This window comes from Cryptomeria japonica, chromosome 7 (genome assembly GCF_030272615.1).
Source record: "Cryptomeria japonica chromosome 7, Sugi_1.0, whole genome shotgun sequence".
Lineage (NCBI taxonomy): Eukaryota > Viridiplantae > Streptophyta > Pinopsida > Cupressales > Cupressaceae > Cryptomeria > Cryptomeria japonica.
Genome location: NC_081411.1, coordinates 848,724,062 through 848,749,135, shown reverse-complemented (window position 1 = coordinate 848,749,135; position 25,074 = coordinate 848,724,062). Strand labels below are relative to the sequence as shown.

At 35.0% G+C, this 25,074-nt stretch overlaps 1 protein-coding gene across 1 annotated transcript; it reads left to right on the top strand.

Moving 5' to 3' along the window:
- The first annotated feature begins 613 nt into the window (after nt 1-613).
- On the top strand, nt 614-1,096 carry LOC131857035 (putative pentatricopeptide repeat-containing protein At3g13770, mitochondrial). The gene has a single exon (XM_059209024.1). It carries the CDS (start codon nt 614-616, stop codon nt 1,094-1,096), a length of 483 nt encoding a protein of 160 aa, XP_059065007.1.
- The last annotated feature ends 23,978 nt before the right edge of the window (nt 1,097-25,074 follow it).

The following is a 25,074-nucleotide window of genomic DNA, read 5'->3' as shown; positions in this document are numbered from 1 at the left end:
TGCATTTTTCAAGGAGGAGTTAGTTATCATAACTGAGTCTTATATTGCTTTGAAACTACATGCACTCAGTAAAAACAACTTGGTAACCATCGAGAAAATTTAAAGTGACAGTTGCGAAGCCGAGCTCTACAATCTTTGTCTCCATTTTCTTTGTCAGCACAAAAATGGGAGCCTCGTAACAACTATGGACATGCATCAAAGCGATGGTAATGCATTTGAAATGTTTGATAGGATGTCTCAAAGAAATGACCTCTCATGGTACACCTCAGTACTCAAAGAAAATAGATAACCTTCACTGCACGTGAGATGTCTAATATGATGCATTAAAGATATGTCTTTCCTTGGAACATGAGGATTGTAGGTTACATAGGGAATAAATTTGTCAAACAAATTCATAGAGGCCCTTGAGAAAATGCAAGCGATGGGTGTAAACCATAACCTTTGCTAGCATCCTTCTTTTTTGTGCCAAAACGTGAGCTTTGGGATAGAATAAAGATGTTAATCAAAGAATAATAGTGCAAGATTTCAATGAGATTTTACACTTGGAAATACCTTGATAGATTTGTATGCAAAGTGTGGAAGCATACACAAGGCATACGAGTTGTTTGACAAAATGACTCAACGAAGTGTTGTCTCATGGACTGCTATGATTGTTGCATATGAACAAAATAGCCTTGTGGAAAACTCTTTAGAGATTTTTAAGAAAATGCAGTTGGCAGATGTAGAGCTCAACTCAGTAACCTTTTCCAGCATCCTCCCTGCGTGCGCCAAAATGGGAGCCTTGGACGAGGGTATGGAAATCCATCGAAAAGTATTTGAAGATAGATTTTCTTCAGATGTTATAGTTGTGATAGCCTTGAGAGACATGTATGCAAAATGTGGAAATCTACAGAAGGCACATGAATTGTTTGACGGTATACCTCAACAAGATGTGGTTTCACAGACTGCAATTGTCGCTGGATATGCACAGAATGGGTTTGTTGATAAAGCTTTGGAGATATTCAAGCATATGCAATTTTTCAAGTGTAAAGCCCAAATTCAACAACTTTTGCCAGCATTCCTCTACGCCAGTGCTAAGGTTCAGAGTAGGCTGTGAACGTCCATCATCGAATGACTTAGTTGCTACTACCTTGGCCGATATGAATGCAAAGTGTGGAAGAACATAAAAAAAAAATGAATGAGCTGTTTGAGTTGCAGAGTGTGCAAAATGGAGATGTTGAAAAAGATTTCAAAACTTTCAAACAAATACAATTTGCAGAGGTAATGTCACATTTCCCAACCATTTCGTAGGGCTCTTCACGTCTTCATAGCAATGTATGGTCATGCACTAAAGCATCTTCAAAGGAAAAACATCAAAGAAATGTGGTCTCATGACAACCAAAGATTGCAGGATATGCACAAATCGGTCTGTTAAAAGAAAGTCTTTAAAAATTTTCAAGTCGATGCAATTGGCGGGTGTAAAGACAAATTTTGTAACCTCTGCTAGCATCCTTTTGCCTTTGTTAAAACTGGAGTTTTGTAATAGCACAAGGAAAGAATGTAAGTATAGACAAGGTGAAGAAAAGGTTTCAAGGTGGCATATTGGTTTTGTCAACAAGTTGGTAACTCTTCCTAGGTTGCCAAAGTAAAGATTCTCACACATACCATAACGTCGATGAAGAGGGAGAACAAAGAGTTAAACATTGCTGATACTCCTTAAATTGCCTATGAAAGATGTTAGTTTTAACTATGTCCTAGCAATCAACATTGTCACCCAAGAATACAAAGTAAAGGAGAGGCATTGGTTGACATGTGTGTAGCATGACAAACATAGACATGGCATCATGAATTATTCAAAAGGATGCTTGAGAGAAACATTATTTCATGCTCATGGTATGGACACCCACTGAAGTACACCAGACAAGCCGTGAAAGAATTTGCATAGAAAAAGATCCATTTGACAAATGCCTCCAAAACATGTCATCTCATGGAGGAAAATGAAATAATAACAGGTTGCACACAAAAGACATATTAGAATGAATTTAAAAGCTTATGAGAAGATATGTAAAAAAATCCCAAAGTCAATTTCCGGAATCTTGCTGATGTGGAGATAAAGAGAAGTGCAGGAAGTATAGACAGAATGTGACAAAGAATGTATAGATGTATATAAATTTATCATTTAGTGAATACATTCAACTCTTCTCACTTTAATGTCATGTCAAGATGGTTATGGGGAAATGTGAACAAAATATGCAATATTTTGAAATAAGTTAGTCACATTGATGCAAGACTCCTTGGTTTTTGGAAGGTGTATTCATGGAAGCAAAAGATGCTTAATGGGATAGTTGAAGCACATATGTACTTGAAGAAGATGTGTTGGCGATAACTACTTCTTGATGTCAATAAAGATGAATAGATGATGAGACGGCCACAAAGATCAATAAAGAAGATGAAGATGGATAAGTGCCTTACATTGGTCCTAACTTTAATGTTTTAATGTTTCAAGTTGATCTTTGTAAAAGTGACCTAAGTCACTTATTGTAATTAAAGTTAGAATTTGGGCTTTTCTTTTGTGAAAGTTAGGTCAATCCTAACTTATTTGTAAGGGGTAGTTTTTCTAAGCATTGGATGAGGTAGTTATCCTAAGTTCTCATTTTGGGTAGTTTTTCTAAGTAGTTATTTCTTCCAAAGTTGAGGAAGTTATTTGAAATAGTTGAGGAAGTTATAAAGTAGTTATAAAGGTGGTTAGGGTAGTTACCTCAGGTGGTTATGACTTCACCTATATATACCTCATTATTATTCAATGTAGGGATTCCACTTTTTCACAAGCTTTGTATAAGAGACTTGGATAGTATTATTCAAGCAATTAAGCAATAGAGATCAATTTGGATGTGTGTTCAACTTATTCTCATGGGTTATTATCAATGTTCTTATGTTTGATTGATGATTACCTAATGCTTTCCCTTTAACATTGAATGTGAAGAATTTTATTTCAAGTTGTGGTATCTCAAACTTGATTATATGGGATTTATTTCAATCTAGATTCATACCTTATATGGTGTTCAATCTTTCTTTATTGTTCGTTCTTTAAATTTTTGAAAAATCCAAATACCCCCATTATACGAGGGAGCTGCCCCTCTCAAACGTAGAGAAGGATTACCATTCTTTTGTTTTTGTGATTCTTCAACTGTTGTGAATGCTTTGTTGCTAATTACAGGGCAAAATAGAGTTTTTCAAGAAAGTTTCTTAAAGCAACAAATCTGTTTACCAACAGGATTGAACCGTTTGAATTGCTTAACCTAATAGGTTTAGGGTTTAGGGTTTATGCTACCGAACTATCTGTTTCCTATAAGGTCAATGTCCTGTTTCTTTCTAAGGTTGTTGGCAAAAGTTGTGTGTGTGTATCCAAGTGAAGGGATATGTGATTCTTGCCAGACCAGAGGAGAGAAGTGATACCTGCAGAGTGTAAGTGCAGAAGGTGAAGAGGAGCTAAAGCGGATCTACATTGGCATTGAGTGTTGTTACTAGATCATTGTAATACCTGTTGATCTCTAACCACTTCAATAGTAGGGAAATCCCTTAACAAGGTAGCTTTAACCGGCTTACTGTAAATCCTTTAACAGGGTGACTCAAAACCATTGAGTTCTTGAAATCCTCTAACAAGGTAACCTTTAACAGGGTTTAACCCTTAACTGGGTGATCCCTAATAGGATCGGTTCCTAACAGAACCTATTGTATCAGTCTTTAATCGAACAAGGTTCCTAACAAAGCGAACTTCTAAAGAGTTCAAAAATAGCTTGTGGGTATTCATCCCCACCGTGGTTTTTCCCAATTGGGTTTCCACTTGAAAAATATGTGTGTCATGTGTGGTGTTATTCATGTGATGGTTTAAGTGATGTGTGTCTGAAGGTAAATCATGTTGATCTAGCTGTTTATATATCTTTGATGATAGATTACCTGTTCATGCACTAGGGTGAAATGGAAATGAAGTATTAGATTGTATGAAAGGATAAGTGTTAACCGGTTTATGCTTGTCTCAGTTATTCTGGGTTTTGCCAGTTGTACTCTTTTTAAGACCGGTGTTACTATTAGTTTGCCAAAGTACAACGTCTACTAACAAACCGATTTAGGATTGTGTTTTTGTCTGTACTGATTCACCCCCCCTCTCAGTACCAGTTTGGTACTATCTATTCATCATTGAGTTATCAATTCCATAGAAATATCATAGAGTCATATAGCTTAATCATGCTATCATTGCTAGATCATGCATCTTCATCATTTAAATCCTCCATTTAAGTGTAGTCAAGTCACTGGAATTGGTAACCAGATCTGAGAGCAAATTCATACTCGCATTTACTAGGAGGCGATAGATCGCTTAGCTATGGTTTATCTTTTGTTGATTAATTTTCTAACCATTGCTTGTAATGATTTATTGAGTGTTTTATGTTGCAGCTGCAGGTATAATAGGTACACACTTCACATGCACAACAAATAGTACTTACGAAGCTGAAAGAAACAAAGCCATGCTCTATAGGCCCCTAATCACATGGGGTAGGGTAACATTATAAAAGAGAAAAGATGAGATATTACTTATGGCCAAGTTGACTTGCTTCGGCCTAGATGTTATCTATGATCCTATGAGTTATGATCTAGATGGTTGCTTAGCCAATACCCATGTTCCTATAGTTCATAATCCACAGTCATACGCATAATTCAACGTTAATAACATCTGATACATGTGTTGATTTATCATTTGTACCCTCAACTCCAAGGCTTCATGGTTAATTTTCTATACAACAGTAGCAAATGCAATCCCACCACGTAAAATATAAACAACAATGGGAAAATAATTATTAGGATATGTGTGGAGCAAGGAGAAGATTGTTGATTTTTGGACCTACTAGTAGGAAATCCTAGATTTAAATTCCAAATATGATTCCAACCCAAATGATTCTGCATTTGAGGATAAGTGGGATGGGAAGCAATAGCTCATCTGAGGAAGAGGAAGTTCATGGTTCAAGATAGGAGAGAGGAAAAAAATAATCAAAAGAGAGGCCAACCTCATATCCTATGCCTCAATAAAAAAATAATAGCCTATAGGGGGATTAAGAAACATCAAACCTAGAGTATAAAAAGGAAAACCCCAACACCACGACAATCTCATGTTTTCTTAGATTTAGGTGGAGAAGGGTCATCTGCAACACCACCCAGGAAGAAATGAAGAGGGCAAAAATTCATCCTATCTTAGGTTCTAAAAGAGGAAGGAGAGGAAGAAGTCAGTATGTTAACAAGCCTCAATGGCCCCATTATAAATGCCCTAGGTGATTTTTTCTCCTACCCTCCTCTCCTCTCATTATTTGGTTTATCTTGTTTTTTCTTCACTTCCTATTTCACAACGTGCAACAACTTCCATGCCCACAATTTCACAACCAAAAACCATATTGTAGCCTCTTTTTCCTAATCTTGTAGATAGTTGTAGCTCAATGCATTTTTAAATCTCTTCCCCATTAGTTGCACATCCCCTCCCTCAGACCTCCAATCTATCATCCACGACTGCACAAGTTGCAACTGCTATTGAAACAACAACTCAATCTTCTATTATGGCTACTCCATTTATTATGAAGACTCGTGCATTTTCATCACTCTCTACTATGATAACTTCCTCATCATTGTTTTCAACACTATCACCTTTTAAAATGTCAACAATTTCTTTTAGTGCTTCCACTGCACTAGTTTCTGCAATGAATCCACATTCAGTGCATGCGCTTCAGAGCATTCCACCATTTCCCCCAACAATCTTGAGTTTTCCAAGGATTTCTCCATCAAGATCTAAAACTGAAACTTCTATGGTCCCAATTCCTTTTGTTCATCTTATTGGTGTCCCTTTTATGAGACAATATATATCCTCCCCAACCAAGCTTGCCAGTCAAGCAGACACCACAAGGAAATTTTAGATGGCATGAGCCTAAAAACCAAGAATGAAGAATGATGCAAAATTGGCAACCCTAATAATGGATACACTCTTTGACGAGAAGCATCATCACACCATTTGTGTTGAAGGTCCCCAATATTATTAAGCCCCAAGGCCAGATGAAACTAGAGGATTACATGACACATGTTGTTGGAATCAACATGAGAATGGCCTACCCTCAAGATAAAGTTGAATTCATGGAAGAGTCACAGAGGGAAGTGGCCTCTAATTTCTTGAATCTCAACTGATGACTATAAAAGTGATAAAATGAGTTACAAGATGTCAAGGCCATAGTGGAGAGGTTCAAGGCAGATAATCAAGAAAAATATGTAGCTATTGCACATCTTAGGAAATACCTCCAATATAGTACTTTCATGGCCCTTTATATTGAGCAGGAAAAAATGGTTAAGCTCAAAGTTGAGCTAAATGATTCCTTGGAAAATATTGGTGGAGAAAGGGAAATCATGGGTACAAGGTTACAAGATAAAGAACAAGAGTCGATGCAAATTCAAATGGTCCTTAAGATGCCATCAATTTGCAAAGTCAACTCTAACAAAATGCACAAATGGAGACAGGTAGGCTTGTAAAAGAAGTAATAGAGTCACAAGCCCAAGTGAAAATTGAAAATAATACCAAAGAGTTGGTAGAAAAGCAACTGTAGGACAAAGTGTATGAATTGGGAAAAGTAGAGCAGGAGCTTCTGATGTGATAAATGTGCAAGTGCAAGTTCAGCAGGAGCTGCAATATAAGGTAGCTCAATTTCAAAAAGAGTTGAAAGAGGCCCAAGTCTTTGTTGATTTTGAGAAATGGAATAGGAAAACTATGGAGTCCACTCTACAAACAAGAGACTAAGAAAAGACTTAATTGAGCTAAGAGACCTCTAACTTTATTCAATATAAATTAGTAGATTGCAAGATGAGATTAAGCATAAAGATTTGCAAATTCAATAGTTACAGACCTCATTAGCCACCCCTAACTAACAATCTAGTTTCTTTCCCATGCTCCAACAATTTTACATCTCATATTGGGACAAGTTCAAGACCATTGTTGTCTCTTTGAGTCCAACCCTTCAATTCATTACAAATGCTCAAAGGTTGAACATAGAGTTGGGTTGGCAATTGAGTAGGCTCTGTAGAGTATCTCCCTAAAATTTATTGTGTCAAGGTCACTTATTAAAAAAATTTATATCGTAACCAATCACACCTTGTGTAACATCATAAATTATCACTGGGCCAATTTACACCTCATGTTTGTGCCCATACTTTAGTTGTCTCCTCCTCATCTCCTATCTGGGCATGTTCAGTGTCTTAAATCCTATTTTGGTGCCATATAAACCTACCAAATGATTCTCTAGAGGTCTGTCCTCCTCTTTGGGACTAAATCATAGTCCTTGATTGAGGAGGACTAAGGACTAGGGTGCTAAAGCCTTGGTCCCCCTTAATAGGGTCCAATTTTCAAATAGAGGATGGGACCTATCTCTTCGACATGAAATAAAATCGGTCATTCTATATGACCATTTGAGGTCAACCTAATAGGTAAATTGACATAAAATCTCATATATAAAGACATTTAACCAATTTATTTTAATCCTAAGACTCCAAGCATCATAATTATTCGACCTAAGGCATTCGTGAAGTTTCCATCAAGCATTTTCAGAGATCAAGGCTGCATATTCTTCATTCAACCATTGTGGAGAAAAATTACATCATTCATATGTAAGTATGTGTGTGTGATTAGGGTTTTGTCATGTTCATGCCATTTCATACAACAAATGTGATTATATTCAAGAAGCAAAGCATCATTATCAACAATTACAGATTTGAGGTATACATTTCCATTATTTATTTTAGTATTTGCAATATTTCATTCAAGGTTAATTCCTAAACTGGGGTTTGACCTAGGTAAACTCCTATTTCCCTTCTTTAGTGTGTGCAAGAACAGGTGTGAAGCTGTGATCTTCAGAATTGGCTTTATTTACAAAGACAAATAGGTCCCTCTTGGACGAGAAAAAGTACGGAGGACCAGAGTGACGAGCATTTTGGTCCTGATATTTCAGGACCTCCTTTTGGGAAAATATCTGAACACTCTTACATTTCTCAGACCTAGGTTCGTGGCTCAATCCAACAACTATAATAGCTCACTTTTTATGTGTTTTCACTTCAATTCTACCATATTTACCCTAATTTCAGTATTTCAACAATTCAACTTAAAAGAGGGAATCAATCTCCAACCCTAGTAAATCAAAGATAATTATCAACACTATCCTTGTTGATTTGTGTCTAGATCTTATGGGTTCACCCCTCTTTAATGTAGTGGTAGCCAAGTAAAAATTAGCATTTTTTTCCTTAATTGGGTGAAAGCCTTAATTGTTTACCATCACGCCTTGATTGTCATAGCTATTAGTGATAGAATATTGGCAGCAAAAAGGGATGGGATTAATTTATTAAATGTAATGTATCCACTTTTAAAAATAAGGAATGCCTCAAGGCCTTTGAGCTCACTATAACTCATATGAAGGGTTAGATTGAGAAACTTGTGCGGCTAGGCCTCCTATCTCCTTTCCTTCTCGATGGGATAGTGTCAAATGGAGATCAATTGAAGTAGTTGCTAGAGAAGAAACAACATGATCAATCTCCTATGTAGGCCCTGGGCCCTAATTCCAACATTGTAGAGGTTGAACGAATCCTCTGGCACAACTCAGTTTTCATATGGAGGTTGTGCTAGTTTATTTTGCTAACATCTCTTTCCAAGAGATGATTGATTTGGATAAGGTTTTTGAAGCCTTGTAGTTGCATAGTCAACTAGATAAAAGTACAAAGTTGTGTCACGCTTTTATAAAAGAAATGGCCAACAATGATTTAACTTTTTAAATTGAATCAATAGAAAGTGACATATATGTCTTGAATTTTGAAATGATGTAAACTAATAAAATGTATATATTTTAGTGTATTTTAGGTTTGTAATTTTTTTTAAAAACTTACAAAATTATTTGAATATAGTTTTTATTAAGTAAACACTAAAATTTAGCTACTAACAAAATGTTGAAATTGAAGCTACACAATGCCCTACACTTTATATAATAAATTTAATCTTTTTTCTTCAATTTTTCTTGTGTGTATTAATAACTTGAAACTTTAGTACATGGTCACTATTTTTTATAAGTAAATTTAAAAAGTTGTGTGTACTAAAATATCTCTTTCCATTTGGCACCACCTTTTGTTTTAATTACTTATCCATTATAGAAAACAATTATATCATCTTGACACGGATTCTTTTCTTTACTACATATTTTTTTCAAAAAAATTAAATAAATTCTAGTATTTTTCCTTGACAAGATAATCAAACTTATATTTTAGTGCTAATGAGCTACTTTCAATAAAAATAAAATATAAAATATAAAAGCTAATTAAAATATTAAAAGATATATAGATTTTGGAAAATTCACTTATAGAGCTAGAAAATGGTATTTTTATATTTTTTTTTAAAAAAATATTTAAAAGAGTAGGAGTTGTTGAAACATTGGGTTTTTTTAAAAAAATATTCTTTTGGTAATTGAACCCAAGTGGTATAAAATATACATTTAGTAAACACTCTCAATTGGAAAAGTTGTGGCCCATATATAACTTAGCTATAATGAATTTATATATAGATCATATGTTTAACTAAAAGTTTGTTTTTAGTTATAAATACTTAAATTCACTTGTTCTAATAAGTTGGCCTAAAATAGGGCTAGATCAAGCATGAAAGGCTAGGAATGCTAAAATAGGGTCTAGATAAGCAAGAAATTGCATAGGGATGCAATCTACGATGCTACATTTAGCCCCCACTTTGCAAGACTATGAACCTACACTCATACTCATGGTTATGTAGTTGAAAGCATAAGAAACTCTCATCAAGGTAAAAGATACAAGGATCACCAAGCCCCCAAGTGACTTAGGACCTCATCAATCTAAAACTAAGACAAAAAGGAGTGAAACATGAAGAGGGAGAGAAAGCATGACTACACTAGCCTAGTAAGGTTAAACTTACTATGAGTCATGTAACATGATGCAAAGGAGAATTAAAATAGGTGTTCGCATTGGATTGTCATTGATGTCAACATATTGCCTTATTGATAGAAAAGATGAGTGTCACAAAGATGAAGTGCATCTTGATAGAGATGATGTAGTCTAAGTTGACAGAGTGGATTTGTATGAGATCCATGTTCGTGTTTATGTCAAATAGTCTAAGAGAAGGTTGAAGAAAGCATGGAGGTTTCATTTGGATACATAAGACAAACATGATGTCAAAAGAATATGTACTAATGAAAGCGCTTAGTACTGAGATGGGTTGACATGACAAATATGTCTTTGATACCTCTGGGCAAAGCAGATAGATTGTGCACAGAAGAAATAGACTATGTGTGTAATGGTTTTGACTATTTAACCCACATTGGTAGTATAGCAGTGATATCGAGTATCTATATAAGCCAATGAGTACTGGTTAAGTATGCAATGACACACATTATTTTTTACCTTAGCTTCGAGTGTGCATAGAGGTGTTAAGAAGTGATAGGTGCAAGATCATAGTGGTCATCAGGATAGACCATTAGGTGAAGGTTACGATGTTGCGATGGAACCGTAGGAGTTAACATGGAGAGTTATGCGCAAGATCGCAATGGTTAGGACAAACCACCAACTAAGGTTGCAATGATTTGCTAGGTGCATGATTGCAGCGGTTTAGGTTGACCGCCAGAGGAGGTCATGATGTTGCGATTAACCATAAATTATCACAACAATAGTTGAGCCACATCCTTGCGGTTTGGAGGTAACAATAGATTGTTAGTCCGTGATGTGGGTAAAGATTGCCATGTGTTGTGTTGGGGTCCATAGAGCTAGAAGAATAGAAGAGAGTGCAATTTTGTATGGAGAAGTGATGTCACTAGGAAATTCTTGCGATGAAGCGATTAGTAGCCACGCACTAATACATTTGGTCTAGAATTTCGATGGAGGTTTCCAACGGAGAAGTTATATTGTGACCAAATTTGATTTTTTTTTGAAATAGTGCCCGCGTTTGTCAAAATTTCAATGGCAACAGGCATTACTTAAAAGAAAAAGAAAAAGAGGGCAAGTCATTTGTGTTGCGTTCAATCCCGCACAGGCTTCCACGTCAAGCTCAACTCCTGGAAGGATAAAACGACACACTCACCATTCGAGGTAGGATCTTCACCTTCATTTTGGATTTGGATAATATGAGGAATTGGTGAACTTCACTTTCATTTAGGATTTGCATAATATGCAGGATTGTTTAATCTTCACCTTCATTCATTGAATCTTCGCATTTGAGGAATTTTGGATTTTCATAATATTTGCATGAGGAATTTTGGATTTGCATAATGTTTGGATGAGGAATTTTGGAATTTTGGATTTGAATATTTACCATGATAGGGGAAAGAGGTTATAATAGGTTTCCGTAGAACCCATCTCCTCTACACCCAAGGGCAGTACGCTTTGTAACCCTTTGGCCACACAGAACCATCATCGTACCACTCTTGCAAGCCTACTTCCCTTCTACCATGGTTGGAAGTACTCAATCATATGAAAGAGGAAAACTATCAGACATATACTTAGCATAAAATAAATAAGTTGCGAAATTTCACAAATTAGAGGGTGAACCCTGGTAATAGTAGAGTAATCAACAGTGAGACCTTGTGGTTTGATCGCAAGATGCTTCCCCAACAAGATGATTTAGGATTTGCATAATATGCAGGATTGTTTAATCTTCACCTTCATTCATTGAATCTTCGCATTTAAGGAATTTCAGATTTCCATAATATTTGCATGAGGAATTTTGGATTTGCATAATATTTGGATGAGGAATTTTGGAATTTTGGATTTGAATCTTTACCATGACAGGGGAAAGAGGTTATAATAGGTTTTCGTAGAATCCATCTCCTCTACACCCAAGGGCAATACGCTTTGTAACCCTTTGGCCACATAGAACCATCACCGTACCACTCTTGTAAGCCTACTTCCCTTCTACCATGGTTGGAAGTACTCAATCATATGAAAGAGGAAAACTATCAGACATATACTTAGCATAAAATAAATAAGTTGCGAAATTTCACAAATTAGAGGGTGAACCCTGGTAATAGTAGAGTAATCGACAGTGAGACCTTGTGGTTTGATCGCAAGATGCTTCCCCAACAAGATCAGATCAATACTGGACTGGGTAATAACGGAACCATCAACAATGTATTTCTCAATGATTAGTGTGTAGAAGTATATTCATTAATCCAACATCCATTCTATTATATACAAAGGAATTCATACCAAATAGTATTAATTAATCAATCTGTTTTATATTCAATGCCTTATCAAGTATTAAGTGCTTCGTTTGATGATCTTCTAACTGTTGGGAGTTTCCATGAGCCATAAAACATAAAATATTGTTAAGGCATAAATAATTTTCAATTCCAAAACTAGATAAAACATCAAAATAGGTTACACATCTTAATCTTCTTCATTTTCTTTTTGTTGATCTTTCTGGTTCTTTTCTTCCTCTTCAACATCTCCCTCTTCATTAACCTTCTTCTTGCCCTTGTCTTTATCCACCTTCTTTGGCTTTGTTCAGCTATCCTAATAGGAGTCAAATGGCTATCCCAATGAGGGGGAAATTCTATCCCAACTAATTGTATCATAGTTCTGATGTATAATTTCGAGGTTCCTGACTTCTTCATCCCTTCTCTTTTCATATTGATGTTCCTTGCACTACTGCAACCTTAAATGATATTAAATAATATCTCTTGCTATAAGATTTTTTTTAGTTACAACACTTGGCATAGAATTTAAAGAACTAAGATGAACTAAGCCCTAGGAGTCCTATATCTCATATCAAATAATAAAGAGAATATAGGGCTGCATCTATGAAGAAAACAAATGTTGGAAAATATTATTCCCACCTACTTGGCCACCTAGGAGTGGTTTTTGAGGTGTATTCAAAGCTTTTACTCCTTTTGTTGCATTTTCACTTGAAATATGGTTGAATTGGCTTTGTAAGCTCCTAGATACTTGGTACATGTTCTAATTGAGTTAAAAGAGTTTGAAGACTACCCTATAGTCATTCTCTACCTTATCCAGCTACTCAATTAGCTTCCCAAACTTATAGGACATATGGTTTTATTCCTTACTTTGAGTTGAAATTGTCTTGGGTTAGATATAACTAAAATAAACCATTCCTTCAACTACTTCAAAAATCATCAAAAAGACTTCATAATACTAACTACATGTGTTTCTATCCTTAAGAAGTCTAATTTATGCAAGTGAAAAAACACCTAAGAGGTCATAGCTACTCCTTTTGACTTGGCAATATTCATGGTTTTTCTTTGTCTATTTAACTTCATTCCTTGCATCTTACCCACTATCTTGTAGCATACTTTGTTTTCTTTTTTAGTGAATTGCATTTAGTGGACTGTTGTGCATCTTTAAAATCATTTGACAACTTCAGGAAATGGTGTTCCTTCTTTATTACTTGACTTTATCATTTAATATGCATGGATGGTATTATCATTTAATTTTCAAGATGGACCTTATATGGATGGTCCTTGCACCTTTTCAAATTGAACTTTCGCAAAAGTCCAATTTTGGAGAGGAAATTTCTACTATTTGTGAATCCAACATTCATCTTTCAAATTTTAGGTCCAATTTACATGAATAAGGGTTCCCAAGACCCTAGTCCTATAAAAATGAGCCATGAGGAACATCATGAATCAGGGAATGAACCAAATTTATGGAAACATTGTCAAACCTAAGTACAATTAGGCATAAATAAGGCACAACCACTTAAATTGAGTCCAAACCTAGTGTATATTTTTAAAGAGATACAACTTATGATGTAATATTTAGCCCCCTCTTAGCAAGAGTATGAAATTGTGCTCATGTACTCTTAAGAAAATATGGAGAAACCAAATATTCTTTCACCAAGATATTGAAGAGTCAAAATGACTACAAGTTTGGAAAGGTGGTAGCTCCCAAGACTTATGATATTATATTGAGATAAAAGGGAAGTACAAAGTGAGTAATATGAGTAACATTGGTAACACACATGGAGCATGCAAAACACAAAGTTATGACATTTAGAACTGGTAAGATTCATATATTCTCACTAGGAACCATATAAAAAAGACAAGGCATAGATCTAGGATTAGTAAGATCCTTATATAGTTACTAGGAGTCATGTCAGAGACACATAAAAGCATGATACCCAAGTTAGTAAGATCCTCTAATACTTAGTCATAGATTGCATTCTAACAACAAATAGAGACCTAATTGTGAAAGTTTGAGGTCCATTGGGAAAAAAGTTGGCATATTGCCATTACAACTTTTGCATTTCTTGTAGAAACTTCTTAAAAATATGGTTGGAAAGTTAGTTTATGGTGGTTTTAGGTTGTAACCCAATTGGATGGGAATAAATAGGCCTTTGGCATGCCATCCAAGAGTTTTGCTTAATGAAATTGGTGTTTTATGTGCATTTTTTGACATTTCGGTCTGATTCTCTTTATTTTTCATTGTGAAAATCATCATAATTTGATGGGAAATCAATTGGATGTGGTAGAGAAGTGAGTTAACTTCATTTTTTCTTTTTGTGGCATTGAATTTCATTGTGTTTTAAATTAGATATCATAGTTTTTCCAAAAAATGTCAAAACCCTACCTAGTGTTTACTGAGAGGAGTAAATAATGTATAGTTTGGTCTCCCATGCATATAAATTCACCCAAATGTGTGGGAAGACCTTTTTTCATGCTATGTATCATATCAGGGAAGAATTTGGTGGGAAGACCAAGCAATTGGTATTTTGAAGTGGTTGATGATAGAGAGAGGGGTGAGGGGACCCTATGCAACGTTTGGAAGGGTTTGTCGATCAAAACCAAATGAAATAGATTAAATTTCTATGATTTTCCTAAGGGTATTGATTGTCACAGTCAGTTTTACTACTGATATTATTTTTGTTTTGACAGAGTTGTGTTTTTAAACCCAAGTGTGGACATGTAATGGAGTCATGAGATGTCTTAAGACTACATCAATACTTAACAACAATATAGTGTGTAGGCACCTAAAATATGAAAGGACTACATATTGGAAGGTGCGTGTGATGAGGCCATGAAAGGTCTGATATCCCTATGTATCAGACTAAGAAAACTAGTAAAAGACAAAAAAAGTGCATTGAGAAGGCAAAAGGTTGAATTGTCTAATGTTTGTTGTTGAAGTGATGTGTGGGGACCCTGCTAAGTCAAATACCTTGTTGTATTTTCAAAGGGTGGAAAAATAATAAGCATTTTATTTACCGTCCTAATAGACCATCCATCATAACAATTATTACCAATATTGATGTGTGTGTTGCAAACAAAGTTATAGAGGAAGTCTCTTTCTATTGTAATACCAAGTGAGTGTTCATAGACCTTGTGTAGGGTCCTCCTAGCCTAGAGTAAGGAGCTCGAAGCCTACATACATTGATTTGGCCTTGTGGACATCAATGAGTGCTCACCCAATAGGAGAAGTCTTGAGACTGACAATTTTGGAAATGTGGAATTGTTGAGAGCCAGCACTTATGTGTGAACCCCGTCTTCACGTATTATGATTAGTTGCCATGATACTTGACCCTATCCTCATGGTGTTGGCTCAATTCATATTAGTGTTTTTTTTTGAAGAAACATGATGTGAGAAGTTTGATGCAGAGGCAAGGGTAGAACTCAGTATTTCATATTAGGACATCAACCACATTGATTAGGCAAGTCAGATAAGGTCTCTCCAATGTTTAGGATACTGAATCCACATTAGACACTCATGGATTACCCCAATTAGACATTACTCAACTTAATATATTATACAAGGATTGCATACCACAAAGCCATTAGATATGTTTTGAGATGAAAAAGAAGAGTTAAATGGTTTTGGTTCAATGATGATAATTTCTATTTTCAAGTAATGTAATTTGGTATATTATACTGAAACGTGATTTCATAACTAATATTTCAACTTCTATATAACTAGTTCTATAGCCCGATTTTCTTGCCTGTGAAGAAAGATCATGTCAGACAATATTAGCGAACAACAAAATAAGGAGACAATTGCTAGATTGTGGTCTAACTTGAAAAGAAAAGGTGATGGAAAATGTTATTGTCCCTGCAAAATTTGTAAGGGGTTAAAGACTAGAAGACTTCTAATCAAAACAACTAAGAAAGATTGTAGGCTGCATGGTCACATTGAAGGTGGACATGATAATCATCCATTGGTAAGTTTTTCATTATATCATTTTAACAATTTATATACATAATAAATCACTTGATGATGAGATCATGATCATGGTTTATTTATGTTTATCAATTTTATATAGGTCGAGCACCCCGGAGCACATGGTATGGATCAACACAACCTGGAGAATATGGTTTTTGAAGTGGACAAACATGGAGGTGTGAATATCGAAGCTAAAGATAATGATCCCATGTAAGATGACGATCATGAGCCAGAAAACACAATTGAAGATGATGGTACAAATACATTGATCCATGACACATTTAGTACTCGCACAGCTAATCATGATGATGAAGATGACCTTGATGTTGTTCATGATGTCCCTCTACTTGAGAAGGCATCTGAGGCCCTTTATGAAGGCTCGCAAACAACTCTTCTCTTCGTTGTATTGTTGTTGGTGAACTTGAAGGTTATGTATGGTTTATCCAGCATAAAAATCTCACATATGTTAAGGTATGTCATATATGTCATAATAAACTGTGAATCATGTTGTACCATTAATATTCTTTATATTAACAAATTATATTTTTTTGTTTTATATTGATAGGTGATTTTTTGTTACCACCATCAAATATTCTACCTCACTCATACCAAGAATTATATGCCGTTATGAAAGATATTGGAATGGAGTATCAAGCAATAGATGCTTTCCCCAATGATCATATTATATATCACAAACAACATGAATTTTGAACTAAATGCCCTAAATGTCATATCAGTAGATACCAAATAGATCAAATAACAAAAAGGGTTCCTTGCAAGGTTCTTCGCTATATTCCCATTATTCCATGTATGCAACGATTATTCAAGTGCACTAGCTTGGTACAATTTATGGATTACAATGCATGCAATAGAAGTCAAGATGACATTATTTGAATGCCTGCGGATGGTTCAGCATTTATGGACATAGAGGAAAAGTGGCCACACTTTAAAGAAGAACTTCATAATCTCAGGTTTTCATTGGCAGCGAACGATGTCAATCCATTCAGAGAGATGAGATCTGTTTACTCAGTGTGGCATGTTTTTGTTATTAACAATAACATTCCTCCATGGATGTTAATAAAGAGGGAGCACATAATGTTGGCAATGATTGTTCTAGGTATTTTATCATTTAAATATAGTCGTCTAAATTTAATTATAAATATTGTAGTAAAATGGTCATAATAATTATGTAATGTTTTTGTTCATTTGATTAGGTAAGTACCAAGTTAAAGATATGAATGTATATATCGAGCCTCTTATCGATGAGTTGCTGGAGTTATGGAATGGTGTCACTATGTATGATGTCTCTAGACCAATAGGACAAAGACAATTTCAATTCCATGTGATGCTTCTATGGACAATACACGATGCCCCAGGGCTAACACATTTTTGTGGTATGTTATAGTGTTTAAGTTGTGCATGAACATTATAATTCAAAAAATTATCATATTTAATCCAATTATACATTATCTTGTAGGTCTTCAAACAAAGGGAAAATTTGCATGTCCTGTTTGTGGTCCAAAGATGAAATCTTATCATTCAAAAAGTTTAGGAAAGCGGGTGTTTGATGAGTATAGGTACTTTCTCCACAAAAATCATAAGTATCGAAATACTGAAAAACATCTTTTCAATGGGGAAGAAGAGAATACATCAAAGCCAAAAAGAATGACACCTCCCCTATGGAAGTTGGAATATAATAGAATTAATCATCAAGGTAATGCCATTCCATCTATTGGTTTGTCATAAAACATCTTTTCTATTTTGTTTTGTTAACTGATGATGTGATTGATGATCATGAAGGTCATGAAGGCATAAATGACCACCTTCCTAAGGGACTGAAAAGTTATCCCTGACAATTTAGTAGGTTGCCCTACTACAAGCAATTACAAATTGTTCATTTGTTTGATACTATGCATATTGGAAAGAATATAACAGAGACTTTTTGGAAAATATTGGATGGAAGGCGTGACAAAGAAAAAATTGTCAAAATATGTATTGACATTCAAGATTCCAATCATGCAATGATAAATGTCATTCAATCAAATAGCCATGGAGACCAGATTAATATAAGTGAGCTTCCTTGGTTATTAACAGACTAGAAAAGCAATTCTATAAAAGAAGTGATATGAAAAATTCAATTTCCCATAGGATTTGCTGCGAACATAAACAATCTCATATCAAAGAAAAGTGAATTTGGGCCAAGGATGAAAACACATGATTGGCATACCTTCTTTAAGGTAATTCATGTTCTTGTGTTTTTACTATGTATTTAAGTACTGCGCGTACGTGTACTCTTCATTGTATTATGTTAGAAAAAAATGAAAAGATAATTTTATAATTGTTGCAATACATTCTAACTCTATCTCTCCCAGACGACTTCGATAATAATGTCAAGCAAGTCATATATGATCTTGGAAAGTACATGAGGTAAGTAGTGATATTTGTTCAGTTCGTTGTATAGATATTATATTTGCTATTTGTTTTACTTGTTATGTAATATATTTTTTTGCATCTTGAATATTTTGTAGGTGGTTGTTATGTAAAGAAATCCATAAAGATGATATAAAATATTGGAAGAGAAAAATTCCTCATTTAATGTGTGAAATGCAAAAGTGTCTACCTCCAGCTTTTTTCAATGCACAAGAACATTACCTCATAAACCAAGTTGAGGAGATTGAATTGTGTGGACCTGTACACACTAGGTCAATGTGGATGGTTGAGAGGCACTTGAAATTTTTTAAGGCTTTGGTTCGACAAAGAGCATTTCCTGAGGGTTCTATGGTGGAGGGATATATGGTATACCGGACTATGGTGTACATTTCTGAATATCTTCCTAAATTTGCAGCAAAGATCCACGTGGATCGCATTTGGGATCCCAACCCCATTAACAAATTTGAAGGGGAGTACTTGACAGGGAAAGGTAGATTGAGGAAAGTGAGAGGTAATTATAAGATGTTATTGTAGTTAATTAATTCTTAATCTTCAAAATAAATCGGTTGTAAGATGCCTATTTATTTTTGTACAATTGGTCGAGAGTGGGATGCACTACATTTGTATATTGCAAACAATCTTGATTGGATGATGGTATGGATTGAATGTTGTCAACATTTTGGACGCACGTTAACATGGGAAGGTGTGGCTTCATTAGTTAAAGAAGCTCATCGTAATGGAGATTCCAATGTTACACAAAGGGAAATTGATTTAGCATATGGTTTAAGAGATAAATAGGTACGTATAAATGTATTAATCACCCATATGTTTATCAACTTACAATTCAATAAATTTTACATGCTTGACATATCGCAAGTCAAACACCACAACACTCTATGCTGCAATGGTCATAAATTTTACATTAAAAAGTTGGATGACACGAAGAAAACTTGTGATTCTGGCATCACTGCAGTCTTTGAGGTGACAAATATTTCATCAAGAAATGGCATACATCCTCAATAGTCTCAAAATTGATACTATGGCATTTTGGATGATATTCTTAAGTGTGACTTCAATTCCTTCAAATTAGTTTTGTTCGTCGTCAAATGGTACAGGCTACGATTGAATAAAAATGATCCTGATAGAACTGTTATTGAACATGATAATGGTTTTACAATGCTAATTACAAGGTCATTTGAACCAATTGGGGATGAGCCCTATGTTCTTCCAAGCCAATGTGAGAAAGTATTTTACTCAGAGATTCCACATAAACCGGGTTGGTCATTTGTTGTTAATCATCATCATCATCTATTTAATATTGACTTCTTGATAGAATTTTTTTTACATAATTAATTCATTATGTTTTGAATTCTAATGCCATTACATAATTAATTCATGATGCACCTTTTAATATGGAGATGGAGATAATGAGAGTGACTATTATGTGACATTTTTTAAACTGTGTTTATTTATGGAAATTGGATTGTTTATTAGCTATATGATGGATGTTGATTTAAAATTCATATGTGATGGATCACATGTTTATGATGATGCATGTGACATTTTTTTAACTTTGTGTTTATTTATAGAATGTGGATTGTTTATTACCTATGTGATGGATGGTGATTTATGATACATAGGTGATGGATTACATGTTTATGATGACACATATGTGATGCTAATTGTGATGCTCAATTACATATATGATGATACATCATGTGATGCTTATGATGCTTATGATGCGTATGTATTTATTGTTTATCAACTTACAAATGTAGTAATTCTTATGATGCTCAATTGATGGTGTTGATTTCAGGTATAGTCCCTGTGTGATGTTGTCACCCTTGGTGGGAACAGGTCGTTGACTACAGACATCGTCAACCATTTAGTTGAGGATCCTGCATAGTCTACATAAAGTAAAGGTAAGGAATTAAAAAATTTACAATGATTTTGATGACAACATCTTTTTATTATTTAATACTCCTTTTGTCTACAAAGTTCATGTTGTGTACTATGTAATTTTTATCTAACATAAGATAATTGAATTACATTGTACAGGACCCTGAACCCCTTTGACGAGGATGATGCACAGTCTCATGGATGGACAGGTATAACTAGTCAATACACCCTATAGAACCAATTTATTTTTTTTAAATTACTTGGAAAACAAACTTCCTCAGTTTTTCAAACCTCCTCAGTTTTTCAAACCTCGACATTAGCAGCAAATCTAATACAGTTATCAACACTTGAGGACCCAGTTGGACTTATTCCAATTTTAATCCCAAAATCAACTTTAGGGCTGACTTCTTCATCAACATTACCCTCATTTGCAAAATTTCTCTCTCATTACCAATTAAATCTCTCATTTTATGGAGTGCAGGTACCCCCAAATATGTATTTGTCAAATCTATCTTCGTCGAGTGAGGAAAATGCAGGAATAGAAAATGAAAGTGACACATGTAGTAGGTCTACAATAGGGAGATCAACAAGAGGTCAAAAGATTAGAATAAAATTCAATAAACGCATGAAATTTTTCCTTGCTCAAGGGGGGTCATGTTCTTATGATGATGAGACCAAAGGCGACATTGAGGTGCCACTGAGGTACAAGCATCTACAGAAACAATGGGTGCCTAAGGAACTTCCACCAATAAACACCGATTTTTGTGTTAATGATAGGATATATCGCATAGCACCTTCATCGTTACATGGTTTAGGCTTATTTTCCATGGATGACATAAAGGTCTGTTACAGTAAAGTTGTTGAATTGATGGAGTTTGTTGGACCTTGTTACAATTACAATAATTGGATGCAGATTGTTAAATATAAAAAAAGTAAGTGTAGGTATGCACTGTCAACAAATTATATACAACAGAAAGATAATGATCAAAGTAAACAAGTGGTTGTATACATTGATGGTCGGCCAAAAGAAACAGGGAATATTGTAGGTTTTATAAATAGTATGCGACCTGGGTCCACTAATAAACAACCCAATTGCATATTTGAGGTGTGCGAGGGAAATCATGTATTTGTATGTGCAATAAAATCAATAAGTGCAGGTGAAGAGCTTCTGATTGATTACAGTTTGAATTGTATAGATACTGTAAGTAGGAATTTGGAATTCATCAAAGCAAGTAGCAAATTAGACTAGCTCAATCACGAAAACTAAATTGCAATGATAACAAAACCTATGAACATTCAATAGAGACATGGAAATGAAACATTCAATTCAAACGCAAACCATCACAAATGCGGATGTCTCCTCCATGATTCTCCATTGTCCATCTTTCTCCTTCAAATTGCTTTGTTTTGTGGATCTCACCTTCAAGTGCATAAGCATAATGTGAGAGCAAGATTGACAAGACGGTAGCGCAAGAATACTAGAAGCGTGATTGATTTAGGGATCGATTCGAAAAAGTGATTAATTGGGATTGAAGAAATTTGTAATAACCCACCAAAATTAACCCAACAAAATTGAGTATTTTTTTTTTTTTCTTTTCTTTTATTATGTTTTATTCAATTGCATACTCTGGGCATCCATCCAAATAGGATTGGGCAATCACCCATTCGGGATGAGCTTCTAACCATACGGGTTAGGCAATTGTCCATACGGGACGTAAATTCCATCTATCCAATACGGGATAGGCATCTACCCATACGGGGTAGGCATCTATCCAAACGGGATAGGAGATGCTCTGGCCAGAGACTTAGACTCATCGGGACCATTCGGGTCCTGAGCCACTCACTAAGTACTACATTCTTCTAACAAGAATGCACCGAGGTCGTCGTCCTTAGGAGTAATAAGAAAAATAACACAAGCTTGAATTCCGCCTCGGAATTTGGCTTAAAGCCTCGGGAAGTCAAGCGAATCCATACGGGATTCCTTCCGAGTATGCATTGAATTAGGTTTGATTATCTTATCTTTCAATTAGGATTCTTACTCAACCAAGCCTAGACCCCACCCACGAACGCCTGAGTACGAGGGACAACTCCGTCCCAAGACTGCCTACATACCCACTTCGGTGTGGGATCAAGGCGTAAAGTATGTAGTTCTATCTTCTAATCTATGGTTTGATGTAAACTGATTTTTGTGGGTACGCAACCCTTTCTAGGGTCAGTGTCCCAGACAGTTTCTCTGCGGTTGCTACCCACAAAGGTAGCACTTAAGCGAAGGCTCAAGATGGCCTATTGCTTGTGGCCTAAACAAAATAACTAGAACCTAATTCTTATCATGAGCGTCACCCAATTTCAATCACCAATATCCCTTCGAGGTGAATAAATAAATAAATAAATAAAGTAAATTTCACGAGAGCTCTTAACTTGACCATCCCTAAGAGGGTTTACTATGGTTTAACTCAACGGATGTGGAATTCAATTGAAAGTTATCTTATTAAATTATCGATCCAAGAGGGATTACCCGCCCCTTGGATTTTTAACTTCCAAATGTCCCTTATTACTCCCCGACGATTTATAGGGACGACGCCACAGACGTCGTTAATGCAGCTTTATTAGGCGTTAAGTGCAGTAGTTCAACACGACGGCATTACCCGTAAGCGTGACCCAGAGGCACCGTACCGAACGCTGCTAGTTTTAGTTTTCCAACTCCATTTGTTTAGTTTTCTAAACTAACATCATACTTGAATATAATTATGAAATGGATGTACATAATTTAAACCTTAAATACTATTTGAACAAAGAGTATCATTATTCTACAATTAATTGGATTAATACATGTATTGGCATGGTAATGATAATTGCGAACTTACGAGTAATTGCATGAAAAATACGAATTAATCATAATGCAATGCAAAAGTAACGTCATTTATATTCAAAATGCAGAAATGTTTTCTCTATCGCAAGACTTAATTAGTTATAAGGTTACAAATTTCTCATGAGTGACCAAATTGAATAATAATGAGACTTTACTTATCTCCAAAAATTATGGGTCAAATAATCCATTCATTTCTCTAAGGAATTGAAATAATACATTGAATTCAACCCTTGTTAATTTTAAGGAAATTAAATTTAACTAAACAAATGTACATGAAAAAGAAATTAATTTAATTTTAATTTAAAACGATACACAAAAATACTTAAATGTTAAATCGAATGTTAAAACTTCCATCGAAAATTCCTACGGCAATCTCGTTTTATTAATATATATATAAAACCAGGGGGTGGGGACCACGGGTCCCGTCACTCCCTGCGGTCCTGCATATGCAGGCCCGTAGGGGTTGGCGGGGCCACGTGGTCCCCTCCACTCCCCTGCGGCCACTTGTAGTGACCGCAGGGTAGTGGGGGGTACCACTAACCCTGCCGGTTTTCGGTAACGCCGCTCCGCGTACACGCGGTTATTTTCGGGTCTGTGCGTACGTGCGGATATTTTTGGGGTCTGTGCCGAATGCAGTGATTGATAATGCAACATTAATATTTGTAAATTGACATTAGGATTATAAATATATATATATATATATATGGTTTCAAATTCTTTACAAAGGATAATTTATTTAAGAAGGTAAGAACAGGTAAAATAACTGAGCATTTCTTGGTTTATCTCCTTACAGAAACCAGACTTTTAATGTATATATATACTTTTATCTGAATCACAGAGAGAGAGAGAAAGATTTATCCAGCCATTACAGGAAGGGAGTTGTTCTCAGACTTCTCAGGAAATTGGTTTGTTTCCAGGGTTATTCTCAGAGTCCAGGAGGATTTATTCGACTGGTAATTTCAGTGAGCTCTTTGTTCAATCCACAGAGAGTTTCAAAAAGAAAATAATAATAAGAATACTCCTTAAATGAGATTTGGATAACAATAACCAGAGAGATGAAAGATGGTTCTTCTTAGCAAGAATCAAAAAGAATAAGAGGAACAATTTAAATCTGGATCTAGATTTAATATTACATTATTATTTTTTTTTTTTTTAAAAACAGTGAATCTAATTCTTTGCCAAGCAAATTTAATCTACTTCCTTATCAAGAATCTGAAACTAATAATCAACAACTTGTTCTATTCTACTCCAAAATTTAAAACTAAATTTTATCAAAGTTTGAAACAATGAATCAACAAATTTATTTTTCTTTCTATCAAACATTTTAATCTACTCCAAATCTGAACTAAATTTTATCAAAATCTGAATAATGAATCAACAATTTATTTTCCAAAATCAAGAATCCAAACAATGAATAAACAATTTAAAACATTTTAATCTAATTCTTATCAAAGTCTGAAACTAATTTCACGAATGAATTTCTTTTCCATAAAATAATCTAATCTAATCTACAACAAGAACAAGATGCACAAACTAAGCTTTGAAGGAACCTGGATGCTTGCAAAAAAAATGGTGTAGAGTCTTCCTTGATCCTCCAAATTGAAGAGAAATCCTCCCAACAAAACCTTGGCTGCAAATGAAAAATGGACTACAAA